This window comes from Typha angustifolia, chromosome 1 (genome assembly GCF_048772165.1).
Source record: "Typha angustifolia cultivar Huaian chromosome 1, ASM4877216v1, whole genome shotgun sequence".
Taxonomy (NCBI): Eukaryota; Viridiplantae; Streptophyta; class Magnoliopsida; order Poales; family Typhaceae; genus Typha; species Typha angustifolia.
In genome coordinates this window covers 11178317-11201038 of record NC_133239.1, presented here as the reverse complement: position 1 = coordinate 11201038, position 22722 = coordinate 11178317, and the positions used below count along the sequence as shown (strand labels likewise).

The window sequence follows — 22722 nt, the reverse complement described above, 5'->3', positions numbered from 1 at the left end:
GGAAATGGAGTTGAATTCAAAAGGTTGGAAGGCCTCCCAAAACTTTGTTATGCTTTATTGGATTGTCGAAATTATAAGGAAGAGATTGATCAGTTATTTTGCCATTCTTTTAGATATTTTGGGATGGAAGTTCATTCAATAATGACGCTGACGCTATGTTGATCTAGTAAGTTATTTAAAGTATTAGTTTTGATATCTTTATTTTTATAATTTTAAAAAAATTTAAAATATTTTTCGGGTGTATTTATATGCTAAACAAACAACATATACTGACATTTATATATGTCGAAATATAAATATTTTGCAGCATATAAATCTGTCGGCTAAAGTTATCTTCCGACATTTCGTAAATGCTGGCACATATATTTTGCTTGGCTTGTATCTAAACGCTGACACATGTAATTTTTCTGGTATTTATAAATGTTGGCCATCCAACTTAAACCGATTTAATTAATCGACGGTGAAAATACTTTCGAGCAAGTCAAGTTACGGACGCTCGTAAGTAGAGCTTTCAGTTTGCTTTCCTTCCGACCTGTGGGCTCATTCCTCTAGGGCTATCCGTTCATAAGGAAAGCCAGTTTAGAGGCAAAGGAAGGGTAAGGAGATGGGAGAGCCCGCCTTTGAGAAGACTGTCGCAACCTTTCTACTATTACTATGATGACATGTCTAAAGTCAATCGAAAAGTGAACAAAGAGGTAAAGATATATGGCACTTAAACTATCGGAACATGAGTTACTGTCAACATGTATAAGCGGTTGGAAAAGAGCTTTTGCCCGCCGTTAATAATTAAACACCAACACAACCTTTACCAACTAGGACATTCAGAGCGTTTGTATTTACGCTGATATAAGTTTTACTCGACGTTTAAACAGTTTGTTACGGTGTATAAAAATCTTAATTTGCTGGCCAAATAGAAAGCCATCGATTGAACAGGAAAAGGAAAAGAAGAGGAAGACCTACCTAATCGCATGTTGTCTTCTAGATCTTATACAAAATAGGTCCAGATTTCTAAGATAGCACGTGATAATATGACTTTTTGTGACAACAGTCGTGAGATTTCACGACTCTTTTTTGGAAGAAATTATAGGTCTCCAGTTCGCAAATCTAGTCAAATTATATATATATATATATATCATTTTCCTGTCCAAATAACAACGATCTAGACATTTGAGCTGCTATCTTGTTCAGCAATAAATCTAGTCAAAATTGAAGTTCGGGATCAGCCATGCAAATTGTAATAACGCCCAACAAATATTAGAGTACTGAGTTACGTACGTACAGATATATACCGGCTTAGTACGTACAAAGGAATTTAGTATACCCCATCTAACCCTTCGTACCATTGGTTTTTTCTACGGGTGCACCTTGCCATCAGTGTCACGCCGGAAAGAAAGTCTAAAGTAAAATTTATGGCCTCGATCGATCACAAATGTCCAACGTGACGGCCCCCATTCCTAGTCGACCGTTTCATGCTCACCACCCCTATACACCCCCCTCCAGCCGATGGCTATAAAAACCCAAACACACCCTAACTCCTCCACTGCACTCTGAAGATATCGTACTTGCCACTCGGACCGATCGAGTTAGAGAGAAATGGCGCAGGGAGCAAAGGACGCAGCCACCGTGCTCGCCATCGGCACCGCCACGCCTGTGAACTGCGTGTACCAAAGCGACTACCCAGACTACTACTTTCGCATGACCAAGAGTGAGCATCTCACCGAGCTCAAGAAGAAGTTTAAGAGAATATGTAAGTTGGATTTTTTTTTTTTAGGGATTTTCTCATTTCACAGTTGACATTATTAATTGCGTGCATGCATGCATGATTAATTAATTAATTTTTCAGGCGACATGTCGATGATCAAGAAACGTCACTTCCAGTTGAGTGAGGAGATATTAAAGGAGAACCCCAACATTTGTGCATTCATGGCTCCATCCCTTGACGCACGGCAAGACATCCTCTCGGAAGAAGTCCCGAAGCTAGGCAAAGAAGCTGCCACGAAGGCCATCGAGGAGTGGGGGCAGCCCAAGTCCAAGATCACACACCTCATCTTCTGCACCACCACCGGCGTCGACCTGCCCGGCGCCGACTACAAGCTTACCAAACTCCTCGGCCTACGCTCCAACGTCAACCGCTTCATGTTGTACCAGCAGGGCTGCTTCGCCGGCGGCACTGTGCTCCGCCTCGCGAAGGATCTCGCGGAGAACAACCGCGGGGCACGTGTTCTTGTTGTTTGCTCTGAGATGACTGTTTCCCTTTTCCGGGGTCCATCAGAGACCAACCTTGACACCCTCGTCGGCCAGGTGTTGTTTGGGGACGGCGCCAGCGCCGTCGTCGTCGGAGCTGACCCCGACCTAGCCGTCGAGCGCCCCCTCTACGAACTCATCTACGCTAGCCAGACCATCCTCCCCGATTCTGAGGGCGCCATTGGCGGCCAGCTCCGTGAGGTCACCTTTCTACAATTTATTACTTCTTATAGATTGCGTTGAAACTGTTAGTGTATATATACAACTTTTTTCAAACTGCTTGTGCTTATCTTCCTAAGTTAGTAAGATTTCGAACTAATTGGTACAAACAGGTCGGGCTCACCTTCCGCCTCCTCAAGAGCGTACCCGACCTCATATCCAAGAACATAGAGAAGAGCCTGATCGACGCCTTCACGCCACTTGGCATCAACGACTGGAACTCGATCTTCTGGGTGGTGCACCCAGGCGGGCGGGCGATCCTGGACCAGGTGGAGACCAAGCTAGGGCTGCACAAGGAGAAGATGGCGGTGACGAGACACGTGCTCAGCGAGTACGGCAACATGTCGAGCGCCTGCGTGCTGTTCGTGATGGATGAGATGCGGAGAAGGTCGGTGGAGGGAGGGAAGGCCACCACCGGAGAAGGGTTGGAATGGGGAGTGCTGTTCGGATTCGGGCCAGGGCTCACGATGGAGACCGTGGTCTTGCATGGCCTCCCAATTGCTGCATGAGGTTTACGTACGTACTAGTTGGTAGCATGCATGCATGCATGCTGACGTGGGAGTAACTAATAGCAAAGGATTAGCTTATGCTCAATTCTTGCTGTTCAGATTAATTTGGCACTACAAGTCAAACCCAATGTCGTCGTACCAATTTGGCAGTATTATTAATGAATAAACTCCGGATAGTAAAGTGAATCAGTACGTAATATTCTAATGCGGTATTCACCAAGATGAAATAAAACGTGAATTTTATATTTCCGAAATTATTGTTATATTTATTATTATTATTTCTCTTTAATATAAAAATTTGAGGTTAAAAAATAATGGTTTTAGATTTGTTGCTTTTGTGAACTACGATATTTATATATATATATATATAATTTTAGTTTTTTAGAATCTTACTTTGGTTTTATCTTATTAGAAATCGATGTTTTGATTTAATGTCCCATTTTGTTCTATGGTCACTTAACCCAGTGAATTGGTTAAATTATATTCTCTATGAAAAGGTACGGTGTGGTTTGATATTTTCTTTTTTAGCAAATAAGATTCTAATATTAGGATAATAAAAGGAGATAACTTTACTTATAATATAATCAAAATATAGAGTGTTAGTTGTAACGTTCTCTTCTTTAATAGACTAGTAGACTATTAAGATGTTTATTCAATTTAAATATATAAATATGACAGTGTAAAATGATATAAATAAAATTATATCAGAGTGAAATGAATTTCGGCTTATTTAGGGATAAAATATAATTTTCTCTTAAAATAATCACTAAAGTTCAAAAATCTAGAGAGCTTCCCATTGATAATCGACCTAGTACAACTTTTAGCTTAGCTTATCTGGGAGTGCAAGCGAGAGTCAAAAATAAGCTAAATTAATTTCAAGCCTAGTTTTGAATTCAAGCTCAACTCAGCTCAAGTTTAGCCGAGCCGGATTGAACTGGAGCTTAAATATTAAGATATAGTGCAGCTCCTCCATCTCAATTCATGCTCCTTAAAATCCTCCTCAAATGTTAGAATATTTATTTAGCTCATTTGACTAGTAAATTAGATTAATTGATTAGTGTAGAATTTAAAAATAATATTTTGATTTTGAAATGATTCTTAGTTTTTCTTATGCCTTTAAATTATAGTAATTTTTTGGATAACTGAGAGTCATGAGTTATTTAAACTAATATATATATATATATATATATATATATATATATCTTGTACAAGTGAATCAAGCGTAGTAAGAAAATTTTAAAATTTTTTATCTACTTTATCTTGCTTTTAATTATCAAGAGAATAATCACCTAACATCAAAGACCCTCTTCCGAGTCCTCAACTCTATCTTCCCCATCATCCCCTAGCTCACAGCTAAGATACACGCCGACGACCCCATCCCCGGCTCCAACGACCGCGCCGTACGTCGTCATCACGGCCAAATTCCATCCACACCAAGAGGGTAGGCGTCCTGCTCAGGGTTTTTGAGCGAATTCTTGGGGTGGAGGAGGAGGAGGTAAAGGGGCCGGTAGTATGCCATCTTCTTGCGCCGGGTAGTCAGTGGGTTGCGTGCTCGAGAAAGAGGGGAAGATTGTGGGGGAAGATTAGGCAGGAGATTAGGATTCTCCCTGTGCTGCTGCAGGGGATGAGTTGATCCATGCGAGTGTACTTGGTAGATTGTTTCACTAAGTTGCATCAACTCTTATGAATTTGATATTAGCTTCTCTGGATTCTTTTTTCTCGATTTTTCCACCCACCGCGTGAGCACCTAACTATAGAGGTGGCAATAAAGTTCAGAGGTCTAACTTAAATTCGGGTCGGATGAACATCACCTTTAAGAGACAACGTGATGTTTAATTAATAACTTTATGGACTTTGGAAAACTTTCTCAACCTTTTAGAGAAAAGGCCCTTCTGCTCTGACATGCGAGAGAGAGAGAGAGAGAGAGAGAGAGAGAGAATGTTGCTGGGAATAGGTTTAGCATGGAGGACCCCATCATGGCATGGTTTCAAGAAAAGTGAAGAGCCTTTTTAATCCATTACTCAAGAAGTCCTTTGCACTCTACTCTGAGCCACTTTCTATGTGGATGAGTGTGTGTTGTTATTCTGCTCATGCGAAGTTTTTCTCAAACAACAAAACCATTGGCCCAACCATAATATGATACCATTACTGATAAAATATAATAACATCTTGTGTTCCCCATTAAAAACAAATAAATAAACTGGCTAATTCTTTTGCTTTATTAAGAGGACTATATACTGCTAACCTTGCTAATTAAACTAGGTATATTATTTCAAAAAGGCAAGCTCAGATGTGCAACCTTATGGTGGCATTTGTTTTTATTTTATATAAATTTGTCGAATATAAATTAAGGGCTATAAAACACATTGATTATAAAAGTAGTAAGTGATAATATAATTGTTGTGAGAATTGTCATATGAGATTTTACATTACCGCTCTTTCGGAGAAAATCAAGTAGATTAGTAAAGTTAGATATATTATTTTTCATGTAAGGACAAATAACGGTCTAATTAATGCGTTGAGCAAACTAGTCAAAGCTGCCATTAATTTGGAATCCATAACGTTTAATCTGAGGACTGCCCAGCTACATTCTATAGATTTTTCCACCCCACGCGAGCACCCAACGCACAAAGTCAGAAATTCCATAACTTTTGCGGCTCCATCACAAAAATAGTCCAACGTGACGACCCATCTAACCTCGTCTCGGAGCGAACGGTCACCACTCCTAGTAGGCCCCGCTGATCCCCATTTCCCAGCCGCTGCTATAAAAATACCCCATCTCGTAACTCCAACAATATCGAATATCCCTCCTTTTCCTCCCACTTCTCCTTCTTCTTCTATCCTATTTCCCAGTAGGACCGGGATAGAGAGCAACGGCAATGTCAATGGCAATGGCAATGGCGAGAGTGGAGGAGATCAGGAAGGCACAGAGAGCGAACGGCCCCGCCACCGTGCTCGCCATCGGCACTGCCACACCGGACAATGTCGTGTACCAGAGCGACTACGCTGACTACTACTTTCGCATGACCAACAGTGAATATCTCACCGACCTCAAGAAGAAGTTTAAGAAAATATGTAAGTTTTTGGTGTTATATATATACCAATTTTTTCACACAAGGAATGTGAAATGAATGTGTACGTGCATGCACGCATGCATGGTTCTATTTTATTCTTTTTCCAGGCGACAAGACGATGATCAGGAAGCGTCACCTTCATTTAACTGAGGAGATATTAAATGCGAACCCCAACATGTGCGAATTCATGGGAACATCCCTCAACGCTCGGCAAGACATCGTCGTGGAAGAGATCCCAAGGCTAGGGGCCGAGGCGGCGGTGAAAGCCATCAAGGAGTGGGGGCAGCCCAAGTCCAACATCACTCACGTCATCTTCTGCACTACCTCTGGCGTCGACATGCCCGGCGCCGACTACCAGATCACCAAGCTACTCGGGCCTGCGCTCCAACGTCAACCGCTTCATGTTGTACCAGCAAGGATGCTTCGCCAGCAACATCGTGCTCTGCCTAGCCAAGGACTTGGTCGAGAACAACCGCAAGGCCCGGGTTCTTGCAGTCTGCTCCGAGTCAACCATCATCACGTGGGTCGTCGGAGGACCACCTTGACTCCCTCGTTGGCCAGGCATTGTTTGGGGACGGCGCTAATGCCGACATCATCGAATTTGAACCGGATCTAGTCGTCAAGCACCCGATCTATGAGCTCGTCTACGCCAGCTAGACCATTGCCCCCGACTCCAAGGGCGCTATTGATGGCCACCTTCGAGAGGAAATCTAAAGAAACTTTATAGAAAACCATTATCATTAACAATATATTATACTACTAAGAGTTCATGTTCACACTTGAGGTTTATAATTAATTTCAAATCATTTGTACTATAGGTGGGTCTCACCTTCCACCTCCTGAAGGACTTACCCAGCCACGTCTGGAACAACATTGAGACGAGCCTCGCTGACACCTTCTCACAACTCGGCGTCGAGGACTGGAACTCGCTCTTCTGGCAGGCGCATCTGGCCAGGGCGATGATCCTGGGCCAGGTGGAAACCAAGCTAGGGCTGCACAAGGACAAGTTGGCGGTATGCTATTCATAATAGACGGGATGCGGCGGAGATCGGATAAAACGCTGATCAGTTCAGCATTTTTATGTAAAGAAAATACTATTTAATTCAACATTTTTGTTATGACTATAATAAATTAGATCTTATTTAATAATAAATTAAAAAAATTGTATATTTCGATAAAAAAAAAACTCTATAACATTATCATACCGCGTCTTAAATTCATGTCATGACCGGTGGCCGGTGCGGCCATCTTGGATCATCCTTTGACATCCTCATCCTGTATAAGAAATCGAACTTATATATATTTTGTAGAAATAGTATAATTTCTAAAGAGAAGGTAAATATTGGGCCGAATTTGATGAAGGCCCAATATTGGCCCAATTTAACTACAGGAAATGGAGTTGAATTTAAAGGTAGGAAGGCCTCCAAAATGGATAAGAGAAAGAGTGAAAATTGCATAGGATGAGAGTGACTTAGAAAACTCAATGGATATTATAGTTAAAAATCTGGGAGAGATCGTGGATTGTAACTTATAGGAGGCTAATCAGGTTGAGCATTAGTACTGTGGATTCTATAAATGGTCTACACTGTTTAATACACGCACTAATTTATACCATTTAATTGATTGCTTTGCAGTGCTTACTGGTCAACCAATTGTGTTTATATAGTACTGTCTAATTGCATGTATATTTTGTTATTATAGCATATTTTAGTATTAGAACACAATAGCTTAAGCTATTATAAAGGTACTTACTTAGCTCATTTATCTTTAATTTGCTCTATTCTATATAACTATCCTTCAGTTAGTTGATCACAAGTCATTTATTGGCTTGAATGAGAAACAAGGATAGGTAGTGAAGTAGGATTTCCATTTCCTTTAGCAGCTAAACAAGTTCCCTAACATCCCCATCTGCTTTTTAAAAAAGAAAGAGTGAAATAATATTATTGAAATACTTCTCTTTTTTGGTGGCTTGGCTACATTGATAAATCTGGAAGACAAAGGTCTTTCTAGGAAACTTCCCTGTGTTGATGAGAGTTAGGCATCTCTCATTCTCATATATATATATATCCCAAATGGTCATATGTGACATCACATAATAAATCACATAAGACCCAAATTAATCAAGTTAATCTCAGGAATTTTAATATAGAAGCTTGTAGTTGTAGCCATGTCTTCTTGCTCATTCATGCATCCCACCAAGTAGTGTTTTTTAATCCTTGAAACAAACAAGAACGCCAGGGAAATGGACCAGGACTCTATTTAAAATATCTTCTCTCTCTAAAAGGAATTTAAATATCCAATGTAGGACCATCAAGTTGAAGTGATCCAGCTTGTATGATATATTGTAACTGTAGTGGGTGACATATTCTAGTGGATTTGAGGTACTTTTGTTTGAACCTAGGGATGGAATCTTTTCCTTGTTATTAGTGTAATGATATATATATATATACACACAGGGAGAGAGAGAGAGAGAGAGAGAGGCAAGATGACAGACATTCAGCTTGATGCAAGGTCTCATGTCCATAGGGTTGTGGATTGGCCCAGGAAATGAGGCTTTGGTTTCAGTAAATATAATGATAAGCATACAACTATACCAAAAATCTCAATCTACAATGTAAGTGATGGCCTCCACATCTCATCATTTAATCTCTTTTGTTTACATAACTAATACATTGTGACTATCATGGGAATAGCAAGTAGTTATATAGATATATTATAGTTTTATAGTTTGTCATGATTTTAATTTATCTCTATTTGTGAGAAACTTAAGTATTTAACTCCCCATGATTAGTTTTTAATGGAATATTTATAACAATTATTATTAAAATTAATAAACATGAAAAACAACTAAAATACCTTTTCTTCTTAAAATTTTAAGTATAATATATTATAATATTTTTTATTATACTATAATATTGCATAAAATATTATATAGTTTCTAAACATTTTAAATAATTTATGCAAAGACAAAATAGTCTTTTTTATGTTTTCTGTAAGAGTTCAGATGATTTAATAGTAATTATGATATTTAAAAAAAATCAGTGGCAGGTCAAGCTAAACCACAATAGAGTATATATATATGTTAGAACACAGTAGTTAATTAGAAAGAAAAAGAATCATAACAAGCAGTATCATATTAATTAGCAAATATATCTTTTGATGGTATCACTAACTTTTTTACTCAAATGATCTACTATTTATCATTATTTAAACATCTACAGACAACATGATGTTTAATTAATAACTTTATGGACTTTGGAAAACTTTCTCAACCTTTTAGAGAAAAGGCCCATCTGCTTTGACATGAGAGAGAGAGAGAGAGAGAAAGAGAGAGAGAGAGAATGTTGCTGGGGAATAGGTTTAGTAGCATGGAGGACCCCATCATGGCATGGTTTCAAGAAAAGTGAAGAGCCTTTTTAATCCATTACTCAAGAAGTCCTTTGCACTCTACTCTGAGCCACTTTCTATATGGATGAGTGTGTGTGTTGTTATTCTGCTCATGGGAAGTTTTTTTTCAAACAACAAAACCATTGGCCCAACCATAATATGATACCATTACTGATAAAATATAATAACATCTTGTGTTCCCCATAAAAAACAAATAAATAAACTGGCTAATTCCTTTGTTTTATTAAGAGGACTATATACTGCTAACCTTGCTAATTAAAGTAGGTATATTATTTCAAAAAAGCAAGCTCAGATGTGCAACCTTATGGTGGCATTTGTTTTCTTGTTAAAATATTTACTAATGACTTAGATTTTTTTAAATATATCTTACAACTAAATACTTATATAAGATACGCCAAATAATAAGTTATATATAAAATCTTATCACAAATAAATAAAAGATAAAATTATTTATAATTTTTATGTAAGATTTCTGTTATAGTTAACATACTTTTTCACATTTTAATAATTAAACATAAATTTATATATATATATATATACCCCTAATTATATTTAAGATGTGTAGATAATTAGTTAATTAAAAGATTAAACTATTAGATAATGAATGAATAATGCATATCATATATTTAAGATGACAAACTAAAATTTATAGAAAGAATCAAAATGTTACTTAAAAGCTTAACCTATTGAGAAACAAACTAACAATAGGATAAATTAAAAGCAATGGTAGACCTTTTGTGATCTTCTTTTCACTTGTAAATACTAGGGTTTTTTTTATTAAAAACATAGGGTTACAATTTTGAAACCCACATTAACCATCAAGTGATCACCTTGGGTATAACATTAACCACCAAATGCTCTCCTCCAAAATGGCCCTCTTTTTTTTTTTTTCCTCATCTTTGTCTCTTTCATCTGTTGATGTGTTGGTCAAGCAATCTTTATTGAGAGACAACAATTATTGACATGCTAACTAATGCAATAATAGATGCTCCAACCACAAATCCACTATTCTTTTTACTAGCACAAGTATTTAGAGAATAAGATTATTGTAGCATGGTATTAAGGTAAGCAATTATATAACAAGTTCAAATACAAAAATCTTTAGTAGTTATCTTTGTAACTCTTTTTGAAGTCTTAGGAGGCCTAACATCTATCTAACTTCCCTTCTAATGGTCATTTCATACCCCTTCTTGATGTCTCCACAAGCCTAACATGCATCTTGCTTGCTTCTTAGTTATTCTATTCACATATATACCCTAATGGCTCAACTATATCTTTATCACATTAGAGCTATTGCATAAAAATAAAAAATAAAAAGGAAAGAAAAGGAAATCTTAGATTGTAGTAATAGGAAGATTATAATGAATTCAATTTTTTATACTAGACGCATATATTTTTATAATGAAATGCATAAGATTTTTTTATATTATTAATTTTTAATTAGAGTGTTCGAATGGATCGATTATGTGTGTAAGAGATATAAACATAATAAACATAATGGAACGCATAAGAGATATAAACATTTACTAACATTGAAAATTAAAGAGTCTTTTTTTGTGTAATAAATAAATAATATTTTGTGACTTGGCTACCCATATTATAAATTGAAGGTGCAAAACTTATCATATTTCTACTTACTTGATAAACTTCTAAGTTATTTTCATTACCATTAATTCATAGAGAATGTCCTTAATAACTATTATATTTTAGTTTAATATTTGTTTTAAAAAACTAGGGCAAAAACTATGCTTTTAGTGAGCAACTAAACAATAATAGAGTTAGATACTCAATAATTAATCATCGTCATTTAGCTTATAATACTTGTGGATAGTTTTACGACTTAGATCTTAAAATATCTAAAACACGTATATATACTAAATGTGTGGAAGAACCATGATTAAAATTTTGTGCGTAGGAGTGTTCCAATGGATTAATTATGTGCATTTTATTATTTTAATTATATAATTATTTGTATTTAATTTTTAGGATTTTAATAAATTACACTTTATATTTTATCTATTTTATAATTTATATTATTTTATAACTCGATCTCCTTTTTTTTATTATAATTCTTATTTAATATCCTGAGTTAATTTAGACGGTACTAGATAAATAGCTAAATTACTCATATATTTCTTATTTGTTTTTTTTCTTTTAAAGAGGTAAAAGAAAAAGAAAACGGTAACAAGGAGAAGATAGGTGAAAAAGACGGTGAAAAAATATATAAGAAAAGAGGATTTGAATTATAAAATTTTGAAAGACAAATATAAATAATAAAATAATAAAATATAGGGGGTGATTTATAAAAATTATAATATTTTAAGCACCAGAAGGAATCCAATCTTACACCCGAATAAAAAAAAAAGGAAAAAGAAAATCCAAACAATTAATCACCTACGAGGCTACGACCTATTACCTCTAATATTTTATTTCTTTTAATATGTTTTCCTGTTAATTTTCTTTTTTAAAATCCACTAAAATAACGCTGTTCCGTCTCTCTTCTTCTTCGTCGTGAATCACTCTCTCTCTATCTCTCGCAGAGCAGTCTCGTCTTCTCACAACTCCGCCACCTCTCTCTCTATCTCCTCTCAGGGCGAAGCCCTTGCCGGAACCCTAATATCGTACGACGCTATCCTGCATTCACCATAGCGAGACCTCGCTGGCGATGGCCTTTTCTAGCATCCAACCCTGACCTCACTGCCTCTGCCGCAATTTTCGTAGCTCGCGACCACTTCGCCGGTAATGGCGCGTCTCCTCCACTTCCTCGTCACCCTCTCGCTCTCCTTCTTCTTCCCCTCGGCGTCGTCGTCGTCGTCGCCGTCAGATCCTGCATCGATGGACGAGATCGCCCTCCTCTCCATCAAGCGCTCCATCTCCCTTGATCCATATGCTCTCCTCTCAAACTGGGATCCCGCCACCGCCGACCACTGCGAGTGGCGCGGTGTCGCCTGCGCTGGCTCCGGCCGGCGGGTGTCGTCACTCAACCTCACCGCCGGCGGCCTCGCCGGAACCCTCCCTTCCGACCTCGGCAACTTGACGGAGCTCCGTTACCTCTCCCTATCTTGCAACGCCTTCTCCGCCGAGATCCCGGCCGCTGCTCTCGGAAGCTTATCCCATCTGGAAGTGCTCGAACTCCGAGGTAATAACTTCTCCGGCAAGATTCCGGACGAGATAAGCTCTCTTCCTTCTCTCCGAGTTCTTGATCTCGCTTATAACTCTCTCTCTGGTCCGATACCGGCGAATCTGATCGGATTCTCGCCTGTGGAATCCGTGGACTTGTCCTTCAACCAGCTCTCTGGAGTAATCAATATTAGTTCTTCTGCCCCTTGTCGATTTCTTGCTCATTTGAAGCTTTCTAGCAATCTTTTGGTTGGTTGGATTCCACCTCAGATTGGGAAATGCTCCAATTTATCCACTTTGTTGCTAGATCGCAACATATTGGAAGGTCGGATACCGGCAGATCTCGGCAGTATACCTGGCCTCCGGATTCTTGACGTTTCGAGGAATAGCCTCACTGGGAGGATACCGTGGGAACTCAGGAATTGCAGCAAGCTCTCTGTTCTTGTTCTAACTAATTTGATTTATTTCGGTTCTGCATATAACTCGTCGATGGTTCTGTACAATGATGAGGAATTTAATGCTTTTGTTGGAGCGATCCCATCAGAGATTATCTCGATTCCAAGCCTTGAGATTCTTTGGGCTCCGAGGGCGAATCTTGATGGCCAATTGCCGAGCTTTAGGAATGGTTCTTGCAGTCTGAGGATTCTTAATCTTGCGGAGAACTACATTTCCAATGCGGTGCCTCAATGGCTCGGAATGTGTAAAAGTCTTGTCTTTCTGGATTTGAGCTCAAACTATCTGCAAGGTTTGCTGCCGGTCTCTCTAGGAGTTGGATGCATGATCTACTTCAATGTCAGCAGGAACTCCTTATCTGGTTCACTACTCGAAATGTCAGACACTGGATGTTCCAATCTTCCAATATCTGATAGGAGAAGTCATGGGCTTTTGGAGAAGGAAAATCTTTTGATATCTTACTATGAAAATTTCATCCAGAGTGTTCAAAGAGGTAACCCCTTTGGACCTGTTTTAGATGATAGGTTTGCTGTTCTTCATGATTTTAGTTGGAATGACTTCACTGGATCTTTGCCATCCTTCTCATTAACTGTTGAAAGCAATTTCTCCTATGGTCTGTTGCTGAATGACAATGGATTTAATGGATCACTTTTTAGTGGCTTCTTTGGATTTTGTCGGAGTGGAAGAGGATTTGCTGTTAATTTGAGTGATAATTATATATCAGGAAGTATCGAGATGCTTACTAGTTGTTCTCTTATTGAGAGCTTTGAAGCAGCTAATAATCAGTTCAGTGGATTGATTAGTTCGGTTATTGGAAGTTTGCATTTTCTCAAGCATCTTGACTTAAGGGGAAACTACTTGAATGGCCCTATACCAGATCAAATTGGTGAACTGAAGGTTATGAAGGAGGTTCTGCTTGGCAAGAACAACTTATCAGGGGAGATTCCAGTTCAACTGGGTGATTTGACTTCTCTTAGAGTTTTAGAATTGTCAAGGAATTGGCTTACGGGCAATATCCCATCAACATTGGCAAATGCTCAAAACCTTGAAGTGCTGTTACTTGATCACAATCGGCTTTCAGGGAGCATCCCTACGGTTTTCTCTGCACTCAGCCATCTTACCATGCTAGATCTTTCCTTCAACAACCTCTCAGGGGGTATTCCTCATCTTAAATATCCAATTAACTGTGAATTCTTCATGGGCAATTCATTTTTGCAGCCTTGTCCGGATCCAAATGCATCATCACCTTTTGGAGACCTTTATCAGAATGAGGTTCCAAAATTGGACAGTCAAAAGACTAGATTGAAGTCTTTCTTAGTTGCTACAGTGGCTTCAGTATGTGTCATAGTCTGTGTTCTCATGGTACTGTTTCTTTTCGTATGCTGTGGAAGAAGAAAACTTGCTAAGATCACAAGCTTAAGGAGGAAGCTAGTTGTGACCTTTTCAGATACTCCTACTGAATTGACTTATGATAATGTTGTCAGAGCTACAGGTAATTTCAGCATCCAGAACTTGATTGGAACAGGGGGGTTTGGAGCCACCTACAAGGCAGAGCTTCTTCCCGGATATTTAGTAGCTGTTAAGAGGCTATCTATAGGTAAATTCCAAGGTCTCCAGCAGTTTGATGCTGAGATCAGAACACTTGGAAGGATCAGGCACAAGAACCTCGTCACACTTATCGGATACCACATGGGAGACATTGACACATTCCTAATTTACAACTACCTCTCTGGTGGGAATCTTGAAACCTTCATCAGAAATATGTCAAGCAGAAAGGTCTGCTGGTTAGAGGTTCATAAGATAGCTTTGGATGTTGCACAGGCATTGTCTTATCTCCACTATTCTTGTGTCCCTCGAATCGTTCATAGGGACATCAAACCAAGTAATATCTTGCTTGATGAAAAGCTTAATGCGTATCTATCGGACTTTGGTTTAGCAAGACTTTTAGAAGTTTCACAGACACATGCTACGACTGATGTTGCTGGGACCTTCGGATATGTTGCACCTGAATATGCAACTACCTGCAGGGTTTCTGATAAGGCTGATGTTTATAGTTTTGGAGTTGTGCTATTGGAGTTGATGTCAGGGAAGAGGTCCTTGGATCCATCATTCTCAAACTATGGTAATGGTTTTACCATTGTTGCTTGGGCGGGAATGTTGATCCAGGAAGAGCGTGCTGGTGAACTTTTCTATTCAGGATTGTGGGAGTCTGGACCAAAGGACAAATTGGTTGAAATGTTAAGACTTGCATTTTCATGCACAGTGGAATCTGTTGCTGTCCGTCCATCGATGAAGCATGTTGTAGCAAAATTGAAGCAATTGAAGAATCACTAGAAATTTTCCAAGCTAACTTCTTCGACCACTGTGGTGTCTTTAGCTAAGTGGAGCTCCCTGAAATTATCTTGGCCATCAAGCTTTAAGTGTCAGAGATCTGATATGTACAGGTTAGAATTTTAATTCCTTTAACTGCAGTTTATTCTTGCAATGTTCATTGTCAACTTGATACTTCACATTTTGAAAGATTCCATTGTTCCAAAGATTGATAAGTAATCATTCTGTAGTATAGTAATGAACTCTGAAATATAGTATATAGTTATTTAATCCTGCTGCTACTGTGTAGTGTAAGTACGTAACTCTTCAAGGATTTTCTCATCTCAGAAGAGGTTCTCTTGATAGTTATGCGATTGCATGATAAAACTAGCCTCATATGAGACCAATTCCGGGTCCCTGATCTGATGTTATAAACTTTTACTTTGCTATCTTGATAGTTATGAAGAGGTTCTCTTGAGTTTTCTTAAGACCAACCCATTTCAATTGTTTCTTCTATTTTAAATTGGACTTTGACTTTGCTATCTTGGAATTGTTGTCCTTTTTTACTTAGAAGTTAATAAACGTGTCAAGACATATAAGCATATCAAAAAAACAAAACGACATACCATTATTTCCTTTATTCTGTCTGGCAATGCAGACTTGTACAATGGAATAATTTACTTGCCTTTTTTTTGTTGAGAAAGTAACATTCTGAGCTATATATACATTTGTCTCTACTGTCAAATCATATGGTGTCGATATACTTAATTCCCTTACTAAGTATTTGATATCAGTCCCTCATTGAAATTAATTTATAGGTGTCCTTGTAGATTTACAATTAAATGCTAAAATGAAAACTGGACATTTTACAGATGGAAATGGGGAATGTGGAACTTGGCAAATGTACTAAGGTGGCAGACTCCTGAATGTTGTGAAATATGCAGCTAGTTGCTGCTGTGCAGGGCCAACAAAATGCTGCACTTCAAGTGTTGCCTCTACTACATTTTTCTCAGTTGATATACCTCGCAAGTATCGGAAGTCTACATCATAGATGACTAGAATAGCACTCACGTAATGCACTTCCAATACTTATAAGACTCCAGTTTGGACTTCATATTCTAGAGATGCTGATGAGTGAGTCGTCCTCCTCGTTAGGTGCTACTGCAAGGAGATTTGCAATTTCATCCTCCATGCTTGGTTTTCCTGCCTGTGTCTAAGGTTTGTCTTATTCATGCTATGTCCTTTTCGTCTCTGAGTTCAGCATCTAGCCAAGAAGAACTTGATGACACATCCTGCCTCTCTTATGCCTGAAGCACATGGCTGGTTATTCAACAGGAAATTCAAGCTAATCTTCCTTGAAGGTCAGGTCTCGCAGTCAGGCGTAAAACCTATACAGAATAAGAAATATTAAACCTTGTGATGTATCATTTATATATATAGATTCTGCCAATGTATAAATTCCTTTCTTTGTAATATGTAGGCCAATTGCGATATTTGTCGCCGGTGTAAAGGATACTCTGAAGCACTGTGCACATAAGGAAACTGTATGATTTCCTTTACTCTGCACAGAAACACGAATTGAGAGATTTGTTGCTTTTCCCATTCCAATCGAACATTTCTGTACCATATTCTACACAGTCAAAGTCTGCATCATTAACCAATCTATTGCATGTTTAAATTGCTCTTTTCACCTGCTTCTGTTTAGCTTCTTGGATCTCCTCTGATTCACCAGACTTTAGTCAATTTTTTCAGCTGTCAAAACTAAAGATTAGTAAGAGGAGATCACATTCTTCCAATGCGTGTATGCTCTAGCTACATCTAATATACTACGATCCAGAGCATCAAATGTGTTTCCTTTACATATTATTAAATAGAAAAGCAATATAGTTTGGTAATATCTAATATAATAATCATCTATATATTTTACTTTCTTGATGATGACAACTACTATTAATTGGCAATATCTATATTGTGTATATGACTACATGCATGCAAATAAAAATTATGTCGAATTTTCCTATTAAAATGAAACGAATGTAATCACAAATTTCATCGGTTCATTGAAATATATAGGGAATTTTATCTTTCCACACTTAAATTATATGTGCTTATTTAATTTACACTTTAGACCCTTTCTTTTTAACTATCTTTATTTTCACCTTTCCATCTAGGTGCATTTTATTTTTTTTTTTTAAAAAAATATCCTATGACAAATTTGTGTAAGGACCTCACAAAAAAATAGCCAGAATACATGATGCAATCTGCAATAAACACACATAATTAATATTGTAGGCTAGATGAAAAATCTTCCGGTCATTTGGTGGCAAAATTTGACCGGTTTCCAGTGAAGGTGTTTGAATTTAGTCGATTATGATCCAAATAACCAATAATTTATTACTCGAGTAGACTATTTATAACATAAAAAAAAAGCTCAAATTATCTATCTTACAAACAATATTCGTTTATCACATTAATCTCTATTTATAACCTAATTACTTATATAAATTTAAATAATTTGTGTCATCTATTTAATAAACTGATTGCGTTCGTACTTAAAATTGACTAACCCGACCCGATTGCGCGGAAGCCAAGACCACGCGGGTCGGATCACAAATATCTTTCCCGATCCGCTTTCACTGGGATACCGTTCCTTCCCTTTCTTGTCACTGTTTCTCCGTCCTCCTCCTCTGCCTCTCCTCTCCAGTCCTCCCCTGCTCCGGCCGGGGAAAACCGAACCGCCGTCTGAGCTGGCCGGTCTAGAACGGCTCGGGAAATGGAGACCGCAAAGAACCGGACCGGTTCGAAGGCGGACGAGGACCCCGCCGCCTCCTTCCCGGAGCTTCTCCACTTCTGCGCCAGAGCCCAAACCCTGATCGGGGAGCTCCTCCTCCTTTCCGACCGCATCCCCTCCGAATTCCTCGATCGCCGCTTTGAACCCGTTCTCTTCGATCTCGAGTGCGTCGATAAGCCCCGTCCCCTCGTCGGATTCTTGCATCAAACTTGGATAGTTTTGAGGGAGATCTTAAGACCTTCTTGGTTGGGATTTGTTGTTTTAGGGAAAACGAGTTCGAAATAATCCCTGTGGTTTGGAACTTTTTAGAATTAACCTTGTGATATGGCAACTTCTTAGAATTAGTAGCTGTGCGTTTTACTTTTTATGTCATAGGAAGTAATTCAGATGAATGTGATTTTACGTTTTTGTTATAGGAAGTACTTCGGATAATTTTGGAGACGATATTCAAGCTGTGTTATTTTATTCCTGAATTACCACAAGGTTGGAACTTTTGTTGTTCTAGAAAGTTTTAGAATTGGTTGCTGAGAAATGACAACTTGTTGAGATTGTCAATGTGGTTTATTTTTATAAGAGAAATCCATGCAATATTTTTGATCTTATCCATGTGGTTTTGTAGAGATTAATCTCCATGTCTTATATCATAGGAAGTAATCTCTAAAAGATGCAAACCATAGGGACTTAATTTCCACATTGTTTTATTTGCTCAGAAATAGGTTTAGATGAGATTGTTAGTCATACTTTCTTTTTCATCTAGGAAATAGCTTCGATACTTGCCCGCAACAGTTTTAATTTGACATCAAATGAATCATTAAGCCTCATATTTTATCTGTTCAGGTATTTTGACTCTCCTAGTGACTTTGAGTCAAGGATTGAAGGGAATGCCGATCTAGAAGCTCTAGAAGACCACCTTCGTGAATCTTGTTCTGCTTATATGCAGAGGTTCTTTATTTTGGTGAATGGAATTGTTGTTTATCATATGGAGCTCCTTCAATACCTGAATGATCTACAGGTCAGATCTACATTTGTCTCTTGTGAATAGCTAACTTCTCCTTTGGCCAATTAGTTTTGCATCTTTTGTATCTTTTCATTATGAAGGCTCTTGTAATCACCTCATTTAAGTCATCGTTCTCTTGTCTAGGAATTTTCTAGATCTTCAAAGATACCTACTTTGATAGAGAACCTGAGGCAAAGCTGAGTAGAATAAAAGGATCCTTAGCCAATGTGAATAATTGCTTGGTGGAACTGAAGACATAGTTGAAAACTTTACTGTTGCCATCATTTTGCCAAGTGCATGAGTGTTGGTTCAGTTATTAGCACTAGTATTATTAAGTTAGTTAATAATGTAGGAATATATTAGAGCACCAGATATTCTATATTTATTTCCTCCTACTTACGCTTGGTTATCAGAGATACTAAAGAAATGCATTCTATTGCACAGGAAGGACTTTATGTGCAGTATACATTAGAAGGAGTACTGGAGAGTTATTGTGGGTGCCAACTGCTGACAGAGTCCATTACATTATTTGGATGTCTTCTGCTATTAATGGAGCACAAGATGGGTGGGTTCTTGCGTGAGAAGCTTCTTGTGGCACACCTACGGATTGACCACTGTTTGAATTATCCAATGCTAGAGAAGATATGCTCGCTTTGTCGTGCACACTTGCCAACAACTGGCACATTTAGTCATGCTAGTTCATCTCAATTAAGCTCGGATATTCTTTCTGTACAAAAGACTGAAGATCTTTTTGCAAGATTTCCAATTTCCAAACTGGTAGTAGATTCTATTATATGTTGTTTGCGGGGCAATGACATGTACAATCATATTCGCCACTATCCTGATCCACAGCACCGCACTACAGCATTATCCTTACAGGGTGGATGTTTGTATGTACTTCTATTTTATTCTCCAGAGTTTCTGCATAATGGTCTCATTATGCGAGAGATTATTGATCGGTTCTTTAAAGATAATTGGGTGATCCCCATATTTTTGCATTTTTCGGTAGATTTATTTGTGTCCTGGGATGCATACAGAGAAGCAAAAGCATCATTATATTCTTGTCTTTCTCCCACCTTTATACGGGATTGCTGCCTGCATCATTGTACCAAGGTCAGTATTATTTAACATTGCGTTACCAATTTCATACCATTTCAAATGACAGTAAATTTATTGATTTATCTATCATGATTCATGCATTTCCCGATATTAATTTATCCATTTGCATAGGACTAAATGTTAAGCAAGTAAGCAGCATCTCAACATTAGTTGCACTTGGATGCTTCACTGCTTTTATAGATGATTCTTTTGTGCTAGTTGTACTCTGTGCTGCTTTTATCTTTATTCCTGCAGTATTATGGCTACTAATCATTTCATCTGGCAGGTCAAACATCTCCTATCTGAGTTAGGTTCCACTCTCTCTGATGGTGATCTAAACAAAGATTATGTGCTGGATAACTCTCAGCATCTAGTTTCCTTTATCAGGAACTGCAATGTTACACTGCGCTGGCTTTTACTTCATAGAATTGTGAGCCCTTTTCAGTTTATCAAGTTGTCTTTTTGGTACAGATGTAACATATATCCATATTGGCAAAGTGGCAACTCTAAGAACTTGTCATGTATGAGTTGTCATGCTGCCCAAACAGTTTCTTTTCATTTTTGTGCAACTCTTTCGTATACTTGCCTTTGTTAGACTTAATAATGCAGCAATGCTTGTAGAGCTATGAGAAGAAATCAAGGGACCTAGTGACTTCTGTATCACTGGCACAGCAAGTTGATGAGGACAGTTTATTACAACTTCTACTGATGACTTCCCAAGTGATGAACTCCTTTCTGAGAAACTTGTTTGAGTAATGAAATTTCCTTCAAAAACTTCTGTCAGATGTTTGACATTGACTTTTCATAAATTTGTATATCACAGCTTGAGTTTGAGGTGAAGAAAATCTATAATGAACTTTTGAAGAGCAGAGAAGCTATATGGAATAAAAAGAAGCTCTGTGCTTCTGAATGCATCAAGAACTTATCCCATAACCATTTTGGGACTTGGGTACGTTCTCGAATATTCTGTTTGGCAATAGTTTGGAGATGATATTTTCCATATTACTACTGTTCTTTGCAGGGGATGGCCTTAACATTTGAAATTCACCTTTTAGATTGATTCAGTTCTGTGTTAAAGTCATCACTTCTTTGTGCTGATGTCTATCTGGTCTAGGTTAACCTTTGAGGGTGGGATCGCAATTGCTTGATTTTAAACTACATAAACTTGGAGCAAGGTAGATCTATGGCAGAATGGCAGCCTTGTTACTCTACTGCTAGTCCTTTCAGGATTAGTATATAGTAAATTGCGGTCACAGAGTTGTCTCAAATCTAGATGGATTACAGCCTCCATTCGTTATCTAGATGCTTGCACATCAAACAAGTCAATTAGAAAAAAAAAATGGTGTCCATGCCCTCTCTCTCTCTCTCTCTCTCTCTCTCTCGCCCCCTCCCTCCCTCTCTTAATGTTTATTTTATAGCAATAGATTTCAAAAACTTTCCAAACTTTAAGGTTTCCATCAGCAAGTAGTGAATGTGCATCTCTTTGCTGAAAATTGAAAATTTATTGCTAAAAAATGTCCATTTATATTCATCACATGCTTAAGGATACTTTGGTATGAGAAAAGGTATGCAGTTCGTTCTGAGGAAATAAAAGAAAAAGAAAAAAAAAGGAGAGAAAAGGAAAGGGCATAAAAAGGTGCCCCATTGTCTTACAGTATTATTATTAGATTATTCGGTCAATCTCCAAATTTACTTGTAAATGTTTTAACTCCATTAGTTCTGATTTTTGAAGGCTCATATTTGAACTTATACTCTCATGTGCGCTATTTCTTTACCATTAGGGCTGAAATCAGCAATATAATTTTTCTGATCAGCTTTGCTAAAATGTTATCTGCCGAGATCTTTTTCTGTGTATAATGATATCCGTTAATGACATTTCTGAATTGTTGTCCAGATAAATACTTGTTATTCACATCTATAAGCAACAGCAATTCCAAAGATTTATTTGAATCTGTTTTCTTAGTCAAAACTATTGCGTAATGTCTGTCCATTGGTTATGTGGTTTCTTACTTTTACTAAATTTATTCAAATGGAGGTACTACTAAAGTGCCATTGTTATCTGCCAGCTGGTGAGTTAGCTGCAATTTCTGTCCTATCATATAATACTTGCATGTGCCATTGCTTTTGTAGATGTATACACATTTGGTATCTTCTCAAGTAGGCTGGTTCAAGTTTGTTCTTCTTCTGAACGCAAAATATGTTTGCTTAATCTTTTGTAACTTATATTTGAGGAAATGTTTGTACAAAATGAACTTTCTTTTCTATGGAAAAAGCTCTCGTATTAACTGATTTTTATATCAACTGTGTTTTATGTGTATGTAGGCTTCATCATGCAAATTCAAAAACACGAGTCTGAAAGATTGGTTTGAGAAGTTGTCAATGGAGGTAAGCGATTCCTATTTATTTGCTCATCTAATTTTGGTTAAGAAGATCTAATATGCATGTTCTCCATAGTATACGCATAAAATGGTACAAAAACGAGAATAAATTACTTGAAAA

General features: G+C 37.8%; 3 protein-coding genes and 1 pseudogene across 7 annotated transcripts in view; all 4 read left to right on the top strand.

The window, feature by feature from the left end:
* Positions 1-1557: 1557 nt before the first annotated feature.
* On the top strand, positions 1558-3156 carry LOC140759962 (chalcone synthase-like). 2 transcript variants are annotated; one of them, XM_073096805.1, is made up of 3 exons: positions 1558-1747; positions 1844-2445; positions 2604-3156. In XM_073096805.1, the coding sequence occupies exons 1-3, from the start codon at positions 1594-1596 to the stop codon at positions 2970-2972; spliced, it is 1125 nt and encodes a 374-aa protein (XP_072952906.1). In that variant the 5' UTR covers positions 1558-1593; the 3' UTR covers positions 2973-3156. The 2 variants fall into 2 exon arrangements, with proteins under 2 accessions (XP_072952906.1, XP_072952836.1); XM_073096735.1 differs by having other exon boundaries at positions 2577-3156.
* Positions 3157-5790: 2634 nt separating this feature from the next.
* On the top strand, positions 5791-7155 carry LOC140762663 (chalcone synthase 3-like; annotated as a pseudogene).
* Positions 7156-11948: 4793 nt separating this feature from the next.
* On the top strand, positions 11949-17019 carry LOC140762400 (LRR receptor-like serine/threonine-protein kinase RPK2). Of its 3 annotated transcripts, none has more exons than XM_073100197.1 (3): positions 11949-15471; positions 16210-16555; positions 16673-17019. In XM_073100197.1, the coding sequence occupies exon 1, from the start codon at positions 12197-12199 to the stop codon at positions 15359-15361; it is 3165 nt and encodes a 1054-aa protein (XP_072956298.1). In that variant the 5' UTR covers positions 11949-12196; the 3' UTR covers positions 15362-15471; positions 16210-16555; positions 16673-17019. The 3 variants fall into 3 exon arrangements, with proteins under 3 accessions (XP_072956298.1, XP_072956289.1, XP_072956280.1); XM_073100188.1 differs by having other exon boundaries at positions 16210-16698; positions 16818-17019; XM_073100179.1 differs by having other exon boundaries at positions 16210-17018.
* Positions 17020-17969: 950 nt separating this feature from the next.
* The window catches only part of LOC140780247 (uncharacterized), a 28018-nt gene continuing 23265 nt past the window's right edge, over positions 17970-22722 (top strand). Inside the window, exons 1-7 of one of the 2 annotated variants that reach the window (XR_012107474.1) lie at positions 17970-18292; positions 18966-19140; positions 19570-20238; positions 20510-20653; positions 20845-20943; positions 21047-21172; positions 22546-22608. Coding sequence is in view for 1 of the 2 variants with exons in the window: in XM_073125667.1 (XP_072981768.1) it covers positions 18111-18292; positions 18966-19140; positions 19570-20238; positions 20510-20653; positions 20845-20943; positions 21047-21172; positions 22546-22608 (1458 nt within the window). In the remaining variant the exon portion in view is untranslated. The remainder of the gene's footprint in view (positions 18293-18965; positions 19141-19569; positions 20239-20509; positions 20654-20844; positions 20944-21046; positions 21173-22545; positions 22609-22722) is intronic. The other variant, XM_073125667.1, reaches the window with a different exon arrangement.

Coding starts and splice junctions, on each gene's coding strand:
- LOC140762400 (XM_073100197.1), top strand. CDS start 12,197: ATGGCGCGTCTCCTCCACTTCCTCGTCACCCTCTCGCTCTCCTTCTTC.
- LOC140759962 (XM_073096735.1), top strand. CDS start 1,594: ATGGCGCAGGGAGCAAAGGACGCAGCCACCGTGCTCGCCATCGGCACC. Junction 1,748..1,843: donor GAAGAAGTTTAAGAGAATAT/GTAAGTTGGATT, acceptor TTAATTTTTCAG/GCGACATGTCGATGATCAAG. Junction 2,446..2,576: donor TTGGCGGCCAGCTCCGTGAG/GTCACCTTTCTA, acceptor TGGTACAAACAG/GTCGGGCTCACCTTCCGCCT.